General features: G+C 44.1%; 1 protein-coding gene across 5 annotated transcripts in view; it reads right to left on the bottom strand.

Annotated features, from left to right (window-relative positions):
* Positions 1-17,866, bottom strand: part of LOC310695750 (indoleamine 2,3-dioxygenase 2-like) — a 56,323-nt gene that overhangs the window by 37,039 nt on the left and 1,418 nt on the right. For 2 of the 5 annotated variants that reach the window (XM_083480656.1, XM_083480658.1), the window contains exons 2-6: positions 13,705-13,800; positions 11,669-11,788; positions 10,591-10,709; positions 8,889-8,903; positions 5,693-5,792 (exon numbers count right to left, since the gene is read on the bottom strand). In XM_083480656.1, coding sequence (XP_083336782.1) covers positions 5,693-5,792; positions 8,889-8,903; positions 10,591-10,709; positions 11,669-11,788; positions 13,705-13,800 — 450 coding nt within the window. The remainder of the gene's footprint in view (positions 1-5,692; positions 5,793-8,888; positions 8,904-10,590; positions 10,710-11,668; positions 11,789-13,704; positions 13,801-17,866) is intronic. The other 3 variants (XM_083480657.1, XM_083480659.1, XM_083480660.1) reach the window with 3 other exon arrangements.

Consider the following 17,866-nt stretch of genomic DNA (forward strand, 5'->3'; position numbering starts at 1 on the left):
CGCACCACTAGATGCAGAACTTCAAAGGAAACAATTTGGATGAAAGGAATGCATATGTTTCAAGAAAGAAGGGGGAGTAAAGACTGTTAACAGAAGAGATCTCTGACAAAACAAGATAAGAATAAAACATGAGAAGATACGCCAAGACAAGGTACGGCAAATGACTGATGGGGGAGGGGAAAAAAACCTCTTCCTTCTTTCCCTATGTGATTAAACAAGAATCCCTTCCCCTTATGAGTCAGAAATGTCGTTTTAAGGACTTAAGCTGTGGATTTAAGGCTATGTGGAGATAAACTTTTGAACCAAAGCACGTTTTAAGAAGAGCGTGGAATGTGTAAGAGCTTGGGAATGATGCAGTTAAAAATGCCGTCGCCATATTGGGAAGTTCTGTCGGAGGTCTTGAGTCTGGGAGGAGAAAGAGAGAAATAGAGCTGTTTATATATTGTGGGTTAAACTCCTCAGTGGGACTTAAGAGCAACAGCTTTACAAGACTATGATGGAAAGAGTGATGTTATCTATGAAGGAGACGATATATGGAAACCATCTCGATTTGAGGATTGGAAGAACGGAAAATTCACACAGGACTATTATTACTATTGGTGTTTATCGGCTTAAGGAAGAGATCATAAAGAAAAAAGAGAAAATATATGAACAAGATGTGATGTGGAAACAGCAAGATAAGATGGGATAGAACTATGAACTTTGTTTGGACTGATTGGGACTGACTGGGACATTAACGCAGCAGCAAGAAGATGATCAGAATCCCCCTTCGGATCTTGAAATATGGGTCCCCCCAACAAAATTTAAAATTCGGCTTTGTAATTCGGAATTTATGTGATATGATTTAATTTGATGTGATTGGCCAGTTAATACAAATTATTTTTTAAAAAAAGAGAGTAAACATTTTCTTTAATGTCTTCATTGGCATCCAGTGTTGGTGCATAAGTAAGTGCTTATAATAGTAGTCTGTTGGTTTTTTTGTGAACTTTATTCGAAGGGTTGAGAGTTGCTCATTAATGCCAGTAGGGACTTCTGACAGGAGCTTCACAAGGTTGTTTTTCATAGCGAAGCCTACCCATGTATTCAATGTTCTTGTTCAGATAGACCTTTCCAGTAGAATGTGTAGCCTCCTTTTTCTTCCTTCAGTTGTCCCTCGCCTGCTCTTTGAGAGTCTTCAAGCGCTGCAATATCGATGTTAAAACGTTGCAGCTCTCTTGCAATGATGGCAGTTCTGCGTTTAGGACGTTCGCTGCCTGTGTTATCTGACAAAGTCCATATATTCCATGTTCCAAAGTTCAATTGTCTTTTACGACCCCTGGGTGGTGACCCCACTGGGCGCGCTAATCCAGTCAGGGAAAAAGGGAGGCAGACTATGTTTAGGGCACCGTTTCCAGCCCCTTCCCCTTTTCGGGGTGAGCAGAGTGGATCCTAAAAAGGGCTGCTCAGTCATGGATACAGCTGTTGAGCTGCTCAACTGCCTCGTTCCGTGAGTCAGAATGACTGAATCTGTATCCACTGCCCATGTGTCGGTTCATGACTAGGGGCTTCCAGATTTCACATCCCTGCCCCCCGTAGACATTTGCTGATCGCCATGGGGGGAGGGTTTGGGGGGTTGGGGTTTTGGAAGAGTCCTGTGCGTGAATTTGTTTTATGTGTGTAGATCAGTGCACGCTGACCAACGCACAGTCTTCACAGTAGGGCTCTGTTCTGATGGCATGAGTAGTCACAACGAACTGGTGGATCCTATCTGCTGCAGCCTTCATCCACCTTCACAGCTGTTTTAACACACTGCTTGTTATCATGTGGAATGATATTTTTTAAACCAGCAACTGGAGAAATAATTTTTTTATTTGACTATATTACTAATGTAATTATCTGGAAGTAATTGGTGCTTGGGGGGGGGAGGTTAGGGGGGGAACTGTATTTGATTGCTTGTATGTTGTTCTTATATTCAACTAATAAAATATTATTTTTTTAAAAAAAGTAATCAAAAAACAATGGGAGGACTCTGGCTTCTGGCGATGAGATATAGCGGCCTCCCAAGAGATCGGACAGCCAGTTGTGCCAGTAATTCAGGGTTAAATGAGGGCAGGGGGGAGCGGAGGCAGGGACGCTGGGTGTTGTCCAAAGTCAGTCTCATCAGCTAGGAGTCTCTGTTTCCTAAAAATTAAAAAGATTTGGCAAAAAAAAAAGGCGTGTTCTAAATGGAAAGAGTTAAAAGAAAAATCTGCTAAACTACACAGTCGCTGGAGGCCAAGTTTCAGACTTCAAAAAGACTCCTATCTTGTCATCTTGGTGAATGAGGTGAGAGGCTGTCGTGTTTTTGTATTCGTTATATCTGCTATTTCATGATTTGGCGAACCTCACCAAGAAAGTATTAATTATCCAAAGCAAACACAGGAGCCATAACATAATTGGACGTATTGGCATCATCACAGTCTTCGGCGGAGAGCCCTGATCAAAATTGGCAGAGTAAGATCAGATATGTTCAGATTAGCTCAGGCTGAGAAGGGAAGATGGTGACGGGAAACTCTGATGTAGAAAGAAAAAGGACATGATCAGAAAAAGTCTCCTTTAAGGGGAGGTGATTGGAGATTTTTTTTTATTGGAATTACAAAAGGAGTGTACTTTACAGAGGATGCATTTGCTTGCATGGAATATTATCATACAGTTTGAAAAGAGAGTGATGGAAAACTCTGGATGCCTGCCAGCTGTCTGAGGGCCCTGGAACGCTGGGTTTTTATGGGGAAACCGAAACAATCTTTGTGTAACTTACGGATTGCAAAGTCAGTCCTACAGTACATTTGAAATATTGGCTGGTTTGGAAAGATCAAAGACAGTGCAAGGTTCCAAATTACCGTATTTTTCGCTCTATAACACGCACCAGACCATAACACACAAATAGTTTTTAGAGGAGGAAAACAAGAAAAAAAAATTTCTAAACGAAACAGTGGATGTATGATTTTTGTAGTTCATGCTGTGGCCACAGGCATGTGATCTGACAGTGAGTTTGGAGTAGCCCAATGCAAAAATCCTGAGGATCCATGTGGATCCATGCTTTGTAACCACGTTTTAAGTGGGGAGGGAAGGAAAAGCACTCAAGAGACAAGGAGCATGCGTGGGGTGGGTGGAGAATGATGCTGCTAATAATGAAGAAGAGGGGTATAAGGGGAGAAGGCTCCTCTCCTCTCCTGCTTTGCTCCTTTAAAGCAAGCAGGCTCTGCTTTTCTTCCTCCTCCCCGCTCATCCCTGGCTTAGCGAGCTGAAAAATTTTGCTGCTATTTAGCGAGCTGAGTGGGGAGGAGAGGGGGACAGACAGCCTGCTTGCTTTAAAGGAACCAACCTCTCCTGCTTTGCTCCTTTAAAGAAGCAGGCTCTCTGTCCCTCTCTCCTCCCCACTCAGCAGCTCTTCTCCCACTTTGCTGTTTCAAAGAGAGCCACGGAGGAGGGAAGGAAGGGGAACCATGGATCCTCTGCTCACGACTGCAGCAGATCCCCCCCCCGCCACCCGTAGGCATTCCCTCCATAACACGCACAGACATTTCCCCTTACTTTCTAGGAGGAAAAAAGTGAGTGTTATGGTGCAAAAAATACGGTAACTTCAACCTCGGATGGAAGCCCAGAGCCTATTAAAACAACACTAAGCAGAAAAAGGAGGTGTAATCGAAGGAGGACTGTGCTTCAAAATATTAAGACTGAGAACAATGTGGGAAAAGCCCCCTGCGTGATTATAGAAATAGGGAATGGTTAAATAAAACAAGATAGTGAGTTATACCAGTGACCGACTGATTGAGAGCGGAGATTGTCAACATCAGGATTGGAAAATTGTGAAGTAACAAAGAAGATAGTGGAAAGATAAAGGATGAACATGGGAAGTCCGATTGAAATTAATTAATTTGGACTCTATAATTGACTGTATTGTTTATTGTTTTTGAATGTGGTAATATTTGGCCTGATTTGTTATTAATAAGAATTTTTTCCCTCTTTATTGGAAAATGAATAAAAATTATTTACAAAAAATAACACTAACAACATAGACTATGAGATTAACCTCACCTAATGGATCAGAATGTGGTCTAAACCTCCCTTTAAATCCATATCAGTGAAAAGAAAAGAACTCATTCTGAATCTTACTTATAGGTGGTACCTAACACCACGTAAACTAACGCTAATAAGCCCAGGAACCTCACCAAAATGCTGGAGAGGATGCACCTCCACAGGCACATACCTCCACATGTGGTGGGAATGCCCTAAAATCCAACCTTTCTGGAGATCAGTCCTGCAAGAGATATGCAAAATAGCTAAACAGGTATTAGAACTCATCCCTGAACTGGCCGTACAAGATCATAATGACCACTTGCATTATATAGAGCTTATAACACACCTACTCTCAGCAGCCAGAAGTATCATAGCCAGACACTGCATAGACCAATGGTATCAAATAGTATGGGAAACAGCCTTACTAGAAAAACTAACCAACAAACTGAAACTGACATGGGGACAAATAGAAGAAGACACCTTCACCCTGGTTTGGTTCCCCTTTATCACATACACAGCCCAACAAGAGAAGAACAAGAATCCGCCAACAGCATTCAAATCAATCTGGCTAACCTGATCCAAAAACACACACACACCTCACACACAAAAACAAATTTCACTACAACCAACCACACTGTAGGCCAACTCTCTCACCACCAAAGGAATACAAGCAAATAGTAAAGAGAACCCACACAAGTGACGCTGCCACAAAACCCCACACATACACTAAGTAGAACAGAAGCATTGCCACCCCACCCCACCCCACTCACCATTCCCCCTCCCCCTTTTCTTCCTAACACTAATGTTTCAACAAATGAAACTGATCTGTAGAAAACGTAACTTGAAAAAAACCAGACATTGCACATGTGTAAACCAAGAAATTTTTAATAAAAATATACAGTGGTACCTCGGGTTACAGATGCTTCAGGTTACAGCCTCCACTAACCCAGAAATAGTACCTCGGGTTAAGAATATTGCTTCAGGATGAGAACAGAAATCACATGGCGGTGCAGTGGCAGCGGGAAGCCCCATTAGCTTAAGTGGTACCTCAGGTTAAGAACATTTTCAGGTTAAGAATGGATCTCTGGAATGAATTAAGTTCTTAACCTGAGGTACCACTGTATTTTTTAAAAAGAGGCAAGTTTGAGGACAGGCAGGTGACTGACACTCCCAAGACTTTTGCAATTAAGAAGGAATATTAGAATCATAGAATCATATTGCTGCATGGGATACATAGAATATTGCTGCATGGGATACCATAAAGGCCCCAGGAAAGATTTTGCAACAGTTTTGTCTTTGTATCGCAATGAAGATTTCTTGGTTTTTTTAAAAAAAAAGCTCATGAAAATTCTTCAGCATTCTGGTGCTAATATCTCCTAAGAAACATACGTTGGCTTGTAATTTTTACTAATGCACACTTTTTGCAAGCAATAATATAATGCATTTTTATAAACATTGTTTGACTGGAGAAGTGCATTACAAAATTCGAAGAAGTGTGCACAAAGAACACCTATGTTTTGGTTTGCATATTATTTCAAAAAGCGTGTATTTGGTAGATTTGTCTTCAAATGCTAACTTAATCAGATTTCTTTTTCATCTCTGCTCATAAGGCACCCCAAGAAAAAGATGCCAAATAATTTGGGACAGACATTACCTTGATCCCAGGTGCGGCAGCTTTCTCAACTAGAAAAGTGACGAGAATGAAGCCCCTGAGGCTTGCTCCACCAGGAAAGCAAATGATGGGTTCCAGATTCCTGTGGGGAAGGCAGAATTGAAAGCCTAGAAAATACAGTACAATTTAAGATATTAAGTGCTAGGGCATGGGAGACTGTTATGAAGGTCAAAGGTAGAGAGAAATGTCTGTCCAAGACACCCCACCTCACATCAGTTGATTGACTGGTGGGTCATCCCTCGGAGCAAGACTGAACTATATTTTGAAAAAAGAAAAAAGAACAAATTCCCACAAATAACCCAGATATGAATTTTAAATAAAAAGACACAGCATTCTATGCAAGAGCTAAAGGACACGTTCTACTGAGGTAAGCAAAACCCCCCCCTGACTCTTCCCTCCCTTCTCCACAGCACCAGATGAGCCCTCGTGGCTGCTTACCTGTGTTTTGCGAGGGGCAGGGGCTGGCAGTGGTGGGACGATGAGTGGCGTGCGAAAGGGCTCCGGAGAGGAGCTGGCAGCAACAAAGCCCAAATTGAGCCTGCTTACAATGGCGGCCGCTCAAGCGCTAACGCTGCTGCTGCTGGCACCAACAAAGCCCAGCCCCCTTTCTCTCAGCTCTAGGCAGGGCAGGGAGAAGCCAGGAGGAGGGTGGGAGGAGGCACCACTGAATGCATGTGCTGGGGCAGCCTGAATGATCAGATCCATGCCGATCCACACGGTGACCGTCCATGGGCCAGATCCAGAAGGCAACTGGACCAGATCCAGCCCCCCGGGCCTTAGTTTGCCTATCCATGATATATGATGTCAGCTGAGGGGCAGGGGGCATGGTTTTGGGGGAACAGCCCCATGGGCCAAAAGGGGGGCCTGTTGGACTAAGTTTGGCCTGTGGGTTGTGAGTTCCCCACCCTGGGACTAGATATTTTTTACTGCAGAGGTCAGTGTAAGCAATGAGAGGATGAGGTGGCAAAAGGGAACATTGCAGCTATGTAATGTTGTAGATTTCTATTTACCTTATTATAAAAATAAACCCTCCACCCAAGGCTAACACCAGAATGCTGGTGGAGAAACAATACTGCACCACAAAATTATATCTGAGCTGTAGTCTGGTGACAGGTTTTACTTACCGTATTTTTCGCCCTATAGGATGCACTTTCCCCCCTCCAAAAATGAAGGGGAAATGTGTGTGCGGCCTATGGGGCGAATACAGGCTTTTGCTGAAACCTGGAGAGCGAGAGGGGTCGGTGCGCACCGACCCCTCTCGCTCTCCAGGCTTCAGGAAGCTATCCGCAAGCCTAGAGAGCCCGCGGGAGTTCCCGCAGGGCTCTCTAGGCTTGTGGATAGCAGCCTGCATCCCAAAGCCCGAGGCACGCTGAAGCAGCACGCCCCGGGCTTTGGGCAGATATCCACAAGCCTGGGGAGATTGGCACAACTTCCCGCCGGGCTCCCTAGGCTTGCAGATAGCAGCCTGTTCTGGGGGCTGGGGTTGGGGGAAGCTCGGGTTGGGGGGGAAATAATTCCCCCCCTTTATTCCCCCCCCAACTAGGTGTGCCCTATGGGCCGGTGCACCCTATGGGGCGAAAAATACGGTACCTAGAAAATTAAATTTGGCTTACTAAATTAAGCAGAGCATAGTGCCCATAAAACAGCCAAACACAAACTGTTTTCTACCAAAATAAAAAATTCCTTCCAGTAGCACCTTAAAGACCAACTAAGTTAGTTCTTGGTATGAGCTTTCGTGTGCATGCACACTTCTTCAGATACACTGAAATAGAAGTTGCCAGATCCTTCTATATAGTGAGAAGGTGGGGAGGGGTGTTACTCAGAAGGATGGTGGGAATGGGAGATAGGCAGATAGCTGGGAGAGCCTGTTGACGACTCTTAACGACTGTAATAGGTCTTACAGGAAAAGGCAAGGGGTGGGAAGGTGAGAAATGGTTTAGTTATGTATAGTGAGATAAGAATCCAATGTCTTTGTTAAGCCCAGGTCTTTTCATGGTTTTAAGTTTGGTAATGAGTTGTAATTCAGCAGCTTCTCTTTCCATTTCTGAAATTCCTTTGTAGTAAAACAGCTACTTTGAGATCTTGTATAGAACTCCTAACCCACAATAATACTACAACCAGACTTAACACAGACACTGGCACCAGAGCCTGCAATAAACCCAGATGCCAACTTTGCTGCCACATACACCCGGACAACACCATTACTGGCCCCAACAACATCACACATACCATCTCGGGACTATTTAATTGCTCATCGTCTAACATTGTGTATGCCATCAAATGCCAACAGTGTCCTTCAGCTCTCTATATTGGACAAACAGGCCAAACTTTACGCCAAAGAATAAACGGACATAAATCTGACATCAAGAATCACAGAACAGAGAAACCAGTAGGAGAACACTTCAATCTCCCAGGGCATTCTATACAAGATCTCAAAGTAGCTGTTTTACTACAAAGGAATTTCAGAAATAGACTGGAAAGAGAAGCTGCTGAATTACAACTCATTACCAAACTTAAAACCATGAAAAGACCTGGGCTTAACAAAGACATTGGATTCTTATCTCACTATACATAACTAAACCATTTCTCACCTTCCCACCCCTTGCCTTTTCCTGTAAGACCTATTACAGTCGTTAAGAGTCGTCAACAGGCTCTCCCAGCTATCTGCCTATCTCCCATTCCCACCATCCTTCTGAGTAACACCCCTCCCCACCTTCTCACTATATAGAAGGATCTGGCAACTTCTATTTCAGTGTATCTGAAGAAGTGTGCATGCACACGAAAGCTCATACCAAGAACTAACTTAGTTGGTCTTTAAGGTGCTACTGGAAGGAATTTTTTATTTTGACTATGGCAGACCAACACGGCTACCTATCTACTACTGTTTTCTACCAGTGTACTGTAATGTTAAAAAACATTGGGTTGGAACCAAAGAGAGCTGGATTCAGATCACAAAACTCACAAGGTTGTTTTAGGGATATGAATGGGAAAAAACCTCAGCCTGAGCACCTTGGGATTAAAATGTAATAAATCTATACAGACACAAATGCAGAAAGAATATTTCTCAGAAGCATTCAGATATAAACTACTGTTGCAGCTGTTTAACTTCAAGCAGTCTGAAGAGTGACCTCAGCAGACTTTGAACGAGAAAGGCAAACATCATTTCCCGAATACTTACTCAATTTCTAGAGGCCTTTTGACAGATTGGGTTATCAACAGCAAACACACATGGAAAGGAAATAGAAAGATCCAAGTCAGTTGCTGAGCAAAGTCCAGTCCAAATAATAGCACTGGGTTTTTTCCTGAAAACCAAAATCTCCCCAAATGCCCTGTCTTGCTTGCAGCAGTGCACAAAAACAAAGCAGAGACTTCCTCTTTTATTACAGACTTCCCAAGATGTATTCAATGCTAGCCCTACTCAGAGTAGACCCACTGAAGTTACCACAGTGCCGATCTTATACATGTCTACTAAAAAATAAGGCCTATTGAGTTGAATGGGCTAACTCTCAGTTAATTAGCAGTAGGATTGCAGATCCAAATGGTTATTTATTATTTGTTATTGAAAACATTTATAGGCCACCTTTCTGAATTTGAATTCTCTTTGGTGGCTTAGGTAAAGGTAAAGAGACCCCTGACTGTTAGGTCCAGTCGCAGACAACTCTGGGATTGTGGAGCTCATCTTGCTTTACTGGCCGAGGGAGCCGGCGTTTGTCCGCACACAGCTTCCGGGTCTTGTGGCCAGCATGACTACGCCACGTCTGGTGAAACCAGAGCTGCACACAGAAATGCCGTTTACCTTCCCGTCGGAGGGGTACCTATTTATCTGCTTGCACTTTGATGTGCTTTCAAACATGATAACAATTCAAACATCTGAACATCTAAAACCAACAGTTTAAAAATGTAAAATAAAAGAAAAATGTCTACCAAAAACACCCCTGTAAATACACCTGAAAAAAATATTTTTTACACAACCCTACCCAACCCAAAATATAAAAGCACAATTCATCAAAATTGAAAGTACTTTTCTCAACATAGGAGTTGAAAATTTTAAAACTGCCATCCCTCCCAAGGTACTGATCAAAGCTTTGCCATCTCAAAATTTGAATCATTATTGGCTGCACATGGTTAGGGTGATCAGCGGGAGAGAGAGAACCCTCCCAACTATTCCCCTGTACCTTGGATAGACCCTGGTCTGCTCTGGAAAGTATTGCCCATATTAAAAAAAAAAAATTGGGGACAATCACTCACACTACGAATACAAAAAACACGACCAATTACTTGTTTCTCTATCATCATCAAACAAGTGTTTGAAGCTAAATTTTGAAGCTAAATTTTTGAAACTTAAGCAATTAGAAGTGTAGTGATGTGACTGCTAATGTGATGATATTTGTTACAGGCTATTTTTATTTGATTAACAAATGCTATCAAATAGATGTCTCAGATCCATGTTTATATGGTACAATGGTACAAATACAATAACTTAATAACATAATATATTGTTCTGTACTCTGTGGCCCTCATTCTGGACACTTTTCAAACTTGAAGACAAAAACAATATAGTCATATAGGAATCTGTGATGTTGTAATGTGTACTTGACAATGTGAAAAAAAATTAAAATCATACTATTTTTCTGTTTTTTAAAAAAGTTGTGCAGTAGATGGAACATCCAACAGTGTAGTTATGCTAAACCTGCACAAATTCCTTCAATGCATCTATCGAAGGTGCAGGAGCCAGCCTGCATCCTCTGTCCATCTGGTCACCCTTCATCTGATGAAGCCATATTAGTTGTGTGTGTCAGTTGACCTAAGGAGTGTAGCTCAGGCTGACGGCACCAACTTTATATCCATTAAGGCCCAGGTGTCCTCCTTCTTATACTTACCCACAAGGATTCCTTTTCTTCCAGTTTACTAAAACAAAATCTGCATGAACCAGGATTGGAGGTAATCCTAACACCCGAGAAATCTCCACGAAGGGGATGGCAAGGTTTTGTGGCAAGACCTGGAAATCAAAATGGCAGCAAGCCAATTCATGCTCCCCCAAAGATGTAGCTGTTTAGTTAAACCTGTTATCATGAGAATGCTGCACTGTTGTGCTGCCCCTCAAGGCTTTTGCACAGTGTTTTTGGCTAAATGTGCCCTTTGCAATGTTATTGGCGCAATCCTGCAACATGCAGCCAGACATACCTGCTCCAAGTGTTGCACCCTCATCACAGTATGATGTGGCAACAGACTCTGGGGCACAGCTGTTGAATTATTCATTGTTTCATTATTATTACTGCCTCCAAGTGACTAGGTTGCTTGTGCAGCTTAGGCTCACTGTAGCATCTTTCAGACTCTATAAACTGAGCTACACAGTTGCTCGCCATCAAGGCTTGTTGGAAGAAGTGGGAGAATAAAAGCTCTTCGCAAATCCACTCTAATATATGAATGATGTCATATTTCAGGGCAGCTAGAACCTTGAACCCAGGAACAGCTGGGAAAAGGACAGTGCCAGCTCCTTGTGGAGACAAACCTGGGCATTTGCCTGGACTCCAAGACCCAACTCTCTAACATCAACCCTATTTTTCACTTTGTACAAAATATCAGAGATCAGGTGGAGCCTCAAAAATTTCCCAGTTTGCATGTCCCACCTGACCACTTCCAGGTAAAAGAGAGTGTGGGTGAGGACACCATGCTCCTTTGAGCTCTTCCCCAGGTCCTGGAGTCACAGAGTTCACTATGAAGAGGGATTCATTGTTAAACCACCTTGGGAACTGGAAAGGGAACAGGGGTCTCTGAACAGTTTTCTCCACCCTTAACAAACTACAGCTCCCATAATTCTTTGGCGAAAACCATAACTGTTTATCATAGCCTTTTAAATACATGATGTGAATTAGTCCTAACGTCCAATCCACAGATGAGTTTGGGATGTATAGAAGATCAAATTCTTCAACATCCCTAAATGGGTATGGACAGTACCTTTGCAGTCCCTTTTTCACCATCCTGCCAAACATAGCCCATTGTGATGTAGCTAAGGACCAAGTGGGCTAGATACAGTTCTCTGTGTCCTTTGAGATACTGGCTGCTTAGCAGAGGCATCTGTTAAGACAGTTACAGGTTACATAAAGCTTTTTAAAAAAAACATATTGTTATGTAGTTGGTGAAACTGCTGCTTCTTTCCATCATAAGTGCCATAAGCCACTAGCTCAGAATTCATGTACACACATTCATCACTTGATGTCTGCAACACTGAGTGGTGTTTTGCATGTGTAAATTACTGTAGTCCTAACTTAGTCCCCAACTACTGACAGAACCTGCTCGTCACTCCTCTTGCACAATTTTCAATAGAATAAAACCACACATTCATCTAAGAATGAATAACAAAGTTGAAAGAGATGAAGCAATACAGTGGTACCTTGCAAGACGAATGCCTCGCAAGACGGAAAACTCGCAAGACGAAAGGGTTTTTTGTTTTTTGAGCTGCTTCGCAAGATGATTTTCCCTATGGGCTTGCTTCGCAAGACGGAAACGTCTTGCAAGTTTGTTTCCTTTTTCTTAACACCGTTAATACAGTTGCGACTTGACTTTGAGGAACAACTCATAGCACGCGGTGTGGTAGCCTTTTTTGAGGTTTTTGAAGACTTTGGTGATTTTTGAAGCTTTTCCAAAACTTTTCCGACACCGTGCTTCGCAAGACGAAAAAAATCGCAAGATGACAAAACTCGCGGAACGAATTAATTTCGTCTTGCAAGGCACCACTGTATTAGAAGGTTGCTTGAAAGTAGATTGACTTGGTGGGGGAAAGAGGACTAGATTCCTGCACCTTTAATAATTGTGTAAAAAGGGTTGCGGCGCTCATCTTGCTTTATTGACCAAGGGAGCTGGCATACAGCTTCTGGGTCATGTGGCCAGCATGACTAAGCCGCTTCTGGAGAACCAGAGCAGCGCACGGAAACGCCGATTACCTTCCCGCCGGAGCAGTACCTATTTATCTACTTTCACTTTGACGTGCTTTTCAACTGCTAGGTTGGCAGGAGCAGGGACTGAGCAATGGGAGCTCACCCTGTCGCAGGGATTCGAACTGCTGACCTTCTGATCAGCAAGTCCTAGGCAAGTCCTGCATCCCTAATAATTGTGTAGAAAAGGTCATTTCAGCAGGTGCAGCTTGTGCAGGAGCAGCTAGACCTGCTGAAATCAGGGGTGTTCTGGCGGGGGGGCAGGCTGCCCTGGGTACCATTCCAAAGGGGGAATGACAAAATGCCCACCCCCGATCGGTGGCACCCGCTGGGGTGCACGCCATACCCCTGGGATGCACACCATGCCCACTGGGACACACGTTGCTCCGGGTACCGGCGCAGGTAGCTTTGCCTCTGGCTGAAATGTCCCCTTCTATACCACTATGAAGAATGCAGGAGATCTGTTCTCATTTTCAGCTGACCACCTGATGCAGCAGCCTTAAATACCTGTATCATGATATTTTAACACCCCATTCCTAAGAGCAGGCTTCCTCAAACTCAGCCCTCCAGATGTTTTTGGCATACAACTCCCATGATCCTTAGCTAGCAGGACCAGTGGTCAGGGATGATGGGAGTTGTAGTCTCAAAACATCTGGAGGGCTGAGTTTGAGGAAGCATGGTCTGCAGGTTGTTTCTCTGCTAATGCACTAGTGACCTCTAGAGGAATTCACTCTGCATTGCAGATATGGAAGCAATTGGTTCTTTTAATTTGCATCAGACTAAGAAGCACACCTGCATCTATACTTCTTTTTTAAAAAACAACAACAAGGATTAGCACACAAATGTCTATGCATTGCTTTGAGGCTAATAATGAAAAGTGACACTTTGACCTAAAACGTAGAAGGAAGAGTGAAGCTAACCAGAGTTTGATTAGCTGGCATGTTCCTCTTGCATTTCATTCATATCCCTACTACTTCCACCAAGGAACTCAAGGTGGCATGTGGTTCCCCTCCTCACTATTTTATCCTCACACCCTCTATGGGATGGGGAATGCAATACCTTGTTCACCTGTGAGCGAAGTTGGTGGTTCTCAATAAGGTGAGGCAGGCTGTGAGCGATCTCCATCCAAGGGCTATAGAAAGGAGGAAGATCTTTCTGATAAGAAGAAGAAGCAATTATCATTAATCAGGAAAACTAGTTCATTGTGGGTTTTGATATAGGCCAGAAAGATGAAAACAGAGCTGTGTATAGGCCAAGAACTTATGCATTGCTAAAAAAACAGGAGGTAGACTCACACAAAATTTGCATATGCTAAATTATGTATGTAGATGCACATTTAGAAATAACTGCTAAAATAGAAATAGAAATAGAAATACAGTTCATCTCCCCCTAGTGACCAGGTCACTTGTGTACCTGCTCAGTCTGCTGTCCAGGTACTCACTCTTGATGGGCAACTTCAAGGCCCTTTGACTCCCTTCTTATGGCTTTTCAATCTTTAAACCAGACTGGGACCAGTCAACAGAAGACCATTCACTGTGAAGTAAAATACATACCTACCCTACCTGCATACTTTGTGACGGGATGCCGACTTCCCCCCACATTGGGGGGGGTGCATCCCGTGATGCGTCCTGCCCCTGCCTAGCATGTGAACACTGGCACGCTGAGCTGGGCTGGCGTCCCACTCCTGCTGCCACGATGCCAGCACTTGTAGGGAAGGGGGAGAGCAGAGTTGGCCTCCTTCTCCCTGAGCAGCAAGGAGCTGTGCTCTGCGCTCAGCCTCCTTCAGCCTGTGCAACATCAGGCGGAGAGGAGGAGGAGCGGGGCCACAGGATTTGGGCTTCCTTGAATTTTTGGGGGGAGCTGAAGCCCCCTCAGCCCACACTACTCAGCACACCTGCTTTTTAACCCTCTAAGGCAAAGACCACCAGCCACCAGACATATGCAAGCACTCCATTGACGACTTTGGGCACATTCACACCATACATTTAAATCATTCTAACACCACTTTAAACAGGTGTGGGTCCCCCAAAGAATTCTGAGAGTTGTAGTTTGTTAAGGGTGCTGAGAATAGTTTGGAGCCCCTTTTCCCTTACCAAAGCTACAATTCTCCACGAAGAATTGATTGTTAAACAAATGTGGAAAGAATACAACAAACAACTCCTTATAGCTCTTTCAAGGTTTCATTAAGTTTGATGGATTGTAGTGTGTGTGTGTGTGTGTGTGTGTGTGTGTGTAGGGAGGGACTGTTGGTCTGAGACAGCATATTCTCTTATGTAAAGTTTCACTTTCTTTCCTTTCATTTTTATGTGTCTGAGGAGTCTTTTTGTTTGTTTTTAAATCCCCTAACACTGGGCTTTCCTCCCCTCTTTTCAGGCACAGTCCACACTCCAAGCATCCTCCTTTTTTGCTCCAGAGCTTTTCCCACAAAAACTCACTCTTTAAAGCTCAATCAGAGCAAATGGCACACTTTAATTTATGTTTGCTCCAACTGAACACTATAGAGAGGGTTTTCATGCGGAAAGCTTCAGGGAGGAAAAAACAAACCCATGCTCACAAACAGAGCTTTTAAGTATGAACAAGTGCCTGAAAGGAGGGGAGGAAAGGTAAGTGTGATAAGCCCTATGTTATGTATTTCTATGTTTTATACTGTAAACAGTCCTGTGATATAAATAAATAAAATAATAATAATGCCTGCTGAAAAAATTTCTATTCCACCTCGCTTGTGAAGAATATATATTTCAACAATAGTACTTTGGTTTCTGCTCTTAACTTTTTATATGGTTTTTATTGTATTGGTTTTATGTATAATTGAGTTGGCCAAACCCCGGCAGTGCTGGAATCATTTGCCTAATGTGGGTCTTGAACCCACGACCCTGAGATTAAGAGTTTCATTACCAACTATATAAAATCCATATAACTATATAAATAGTTAGTAATAAAGTTATATAAATAGTAATATAAATAGTCTACCAACTATATAAATGGTTTTAAATGTTTTAATTGCTTTTAATTTGCAGCACCTTAAATGGTGGTTGTTGTTTTTTTATAATATTATATTATTTCATTATTTTATTTTTGCTTGGGGTGGGATAAGCATTTAGTCAGCACTATTGTGTCTTGCTTTGTTTTGTTTTGTTCTGTTCTGTTTTGTTGTTGTTGTTATTATTCTGTTAAATTATTATATAGTTTGTATTTTGCTTTTTAAGGGGAAGGGTCATGGCTGCCTGGGAGTAGGCCTCAGCCAATAGATTGGGTGGGGCAGGTTCCACAGGGGGGGATGTATTGGGACACCCGATCTCAGTGATCACGGGCAGGAGGAGAAGTTATGCTAAGACCAGACCATGTCATTACCGAGGAGGCAGGTTTAGTCATTGTTTGAGGACTATCCCTGCCTCTAGGTCTGGACCTGACCGGAAGGATACAGTAATCAGTAAGGGAAACCCACATGACCTGAAAGTGTTGCTGTGCAATGCCAGGTCAATGATGAATAAAACCACTGCCATCCATGACCTGATTGTGGATGGAGGATTTGACCTGGCATGTGTGACAGAGACCTGGTTGGATGAAGCAGATGGGCCTGTCCTTGCCGCTGCTTGCCCACCAGGTTTCTCTTACGCACAGCAACCTAGGCCTTGTGGGCAAGGGGGGGGGGGTTGCAGTGATTTTTAGGCAGTCATTAGTCTGCACCAGGCGTCCTATTGGGAAGTCCTAGTTTTCTGAGTGCATGTTCTGGAAGTTGGGCAATAGGGGCAGTACAGGATTCCTACTGGTGTACCGACCTCTCCTCTACACCACGGATTCCCTGCCCGAGCTGCTTCAGGTCGTGTCAGATATGCTCCTGGAGACACCTAGCTTGGTTGTCCTGGGGGATTTTAACATCAATGCCGACACGACCTTACAAGGGGCCGCTCGGGACTTCGTGGAAAGCATGGCCTCCATGGGGCTGTCCCTGAATAAGTTTGGCCCAACTCATAGCCGTGGACATGCCTTAGACTTGGTGTTCACCTGTATGGATTCACCTCTATGGATGTTGGTGATCTGACACTAACTAAAAGCGAAACAAAAGAAGTGCCATGGTCAGATCACTTCCTGGTGCAACTGGACTTCTCCGCAACCCTGCCCCTCTGCAGGGAGGTGGGACCGATTCGGATGGTCCGCCCCCGCCACTTAATGGATCCAATTGGCTTCCAGAGAGTGGTAGGGGATGCTTTATCCCAAGTTGATGGCCTTTCAGCTGATTCCCTGGTGGCACGCTGGAATGCGGAGTTAACCAGGGCTATTGACTGTCTGGCTCCAAAGCGCCCTCTCTGATTGCATGGAGCCCGGACAGCCCCGTGGTTTCCCCCAGAGCTGAGGGTGATGAAACAATCGTTGAGACGGCTAGAGCGCCGGTGGCGGAAAACTCATTCTGAATCAGACAGGACACGGACTAGAGCTCAACGTCAAGCCTACCAAGTGGCAATGGCGACGGCAAAGAGGGCCTTCTTCGCCGCCTCCATTGCATCTGCAGAAAACAGCAGCAGGAGACTTTTTCAGGTGGTTCGCAATCTATCGGAACCACCTGTACCACCGGGGCCTGGTAGGGACCCCAAGATCTCCTGCAATGCTTTTGCAAAGTTTTTTGCAGATAAAGTCGCTCAGATTCAGATTTAGACCTGGCCAATTTGGCCAACTATCGCCCAGTCTCAAATCTGCCATTCTTGGGCAAGGTGATTGAGCGGGTGGTTGCTGAGGAAGCGCCTGGAGGAAACGGACCATTTGGATCCCTTCCAATCGGGATTCAGGCCTCACCATGGGACTGAAACTGCCTTGGTCGCGCTGGTTGATGATCTCCGGCGGGCTAGGGAGAAAGGTGAGAGCTGTTTCCTAGTTCTGCTGGATCTCTCAGCGGCCTTTGACACCATCGACCATAACATCCTTCTGGACCGTCTAGAGGGGCTGGGAGCTGGGGGCACTGTCATACAGTGGTTCCGCTCCTTCCTCCTGGGCCGTGTCCAGAAAGTGGTGGTGGGCGATGAGTGTTCAGACCCCTGGGCTCTCACATGTGGGGTGCCTCAGGGTTCTGTCCTCTCCCCCATGCTTTTTAATGAAGCTGCTGGGAGAGATCATCAGGGGGTTTGGACTGGGTGTTCATCAGTATGCAGATGACACCCAGCTCTACCTCTCCTTTAAATCAGAACCAGTGAAGGCGGTAAAGGTCCTGTGTGAGTGCCTGGAGGCG

The sequence above is a fragment of the Podarcis liolepis genome (assembly GCF_965112155.1).
Source record: "Podarcis liolepis genome assembly, chromosome: 16".
Taxonomy (NCBI): domain Eukaryota; kingdom Metazoa; phylum Chordata; class Lepidosauria; order Squamata; family Lacertidae; genus Podarcis; species Podarcis liolepis.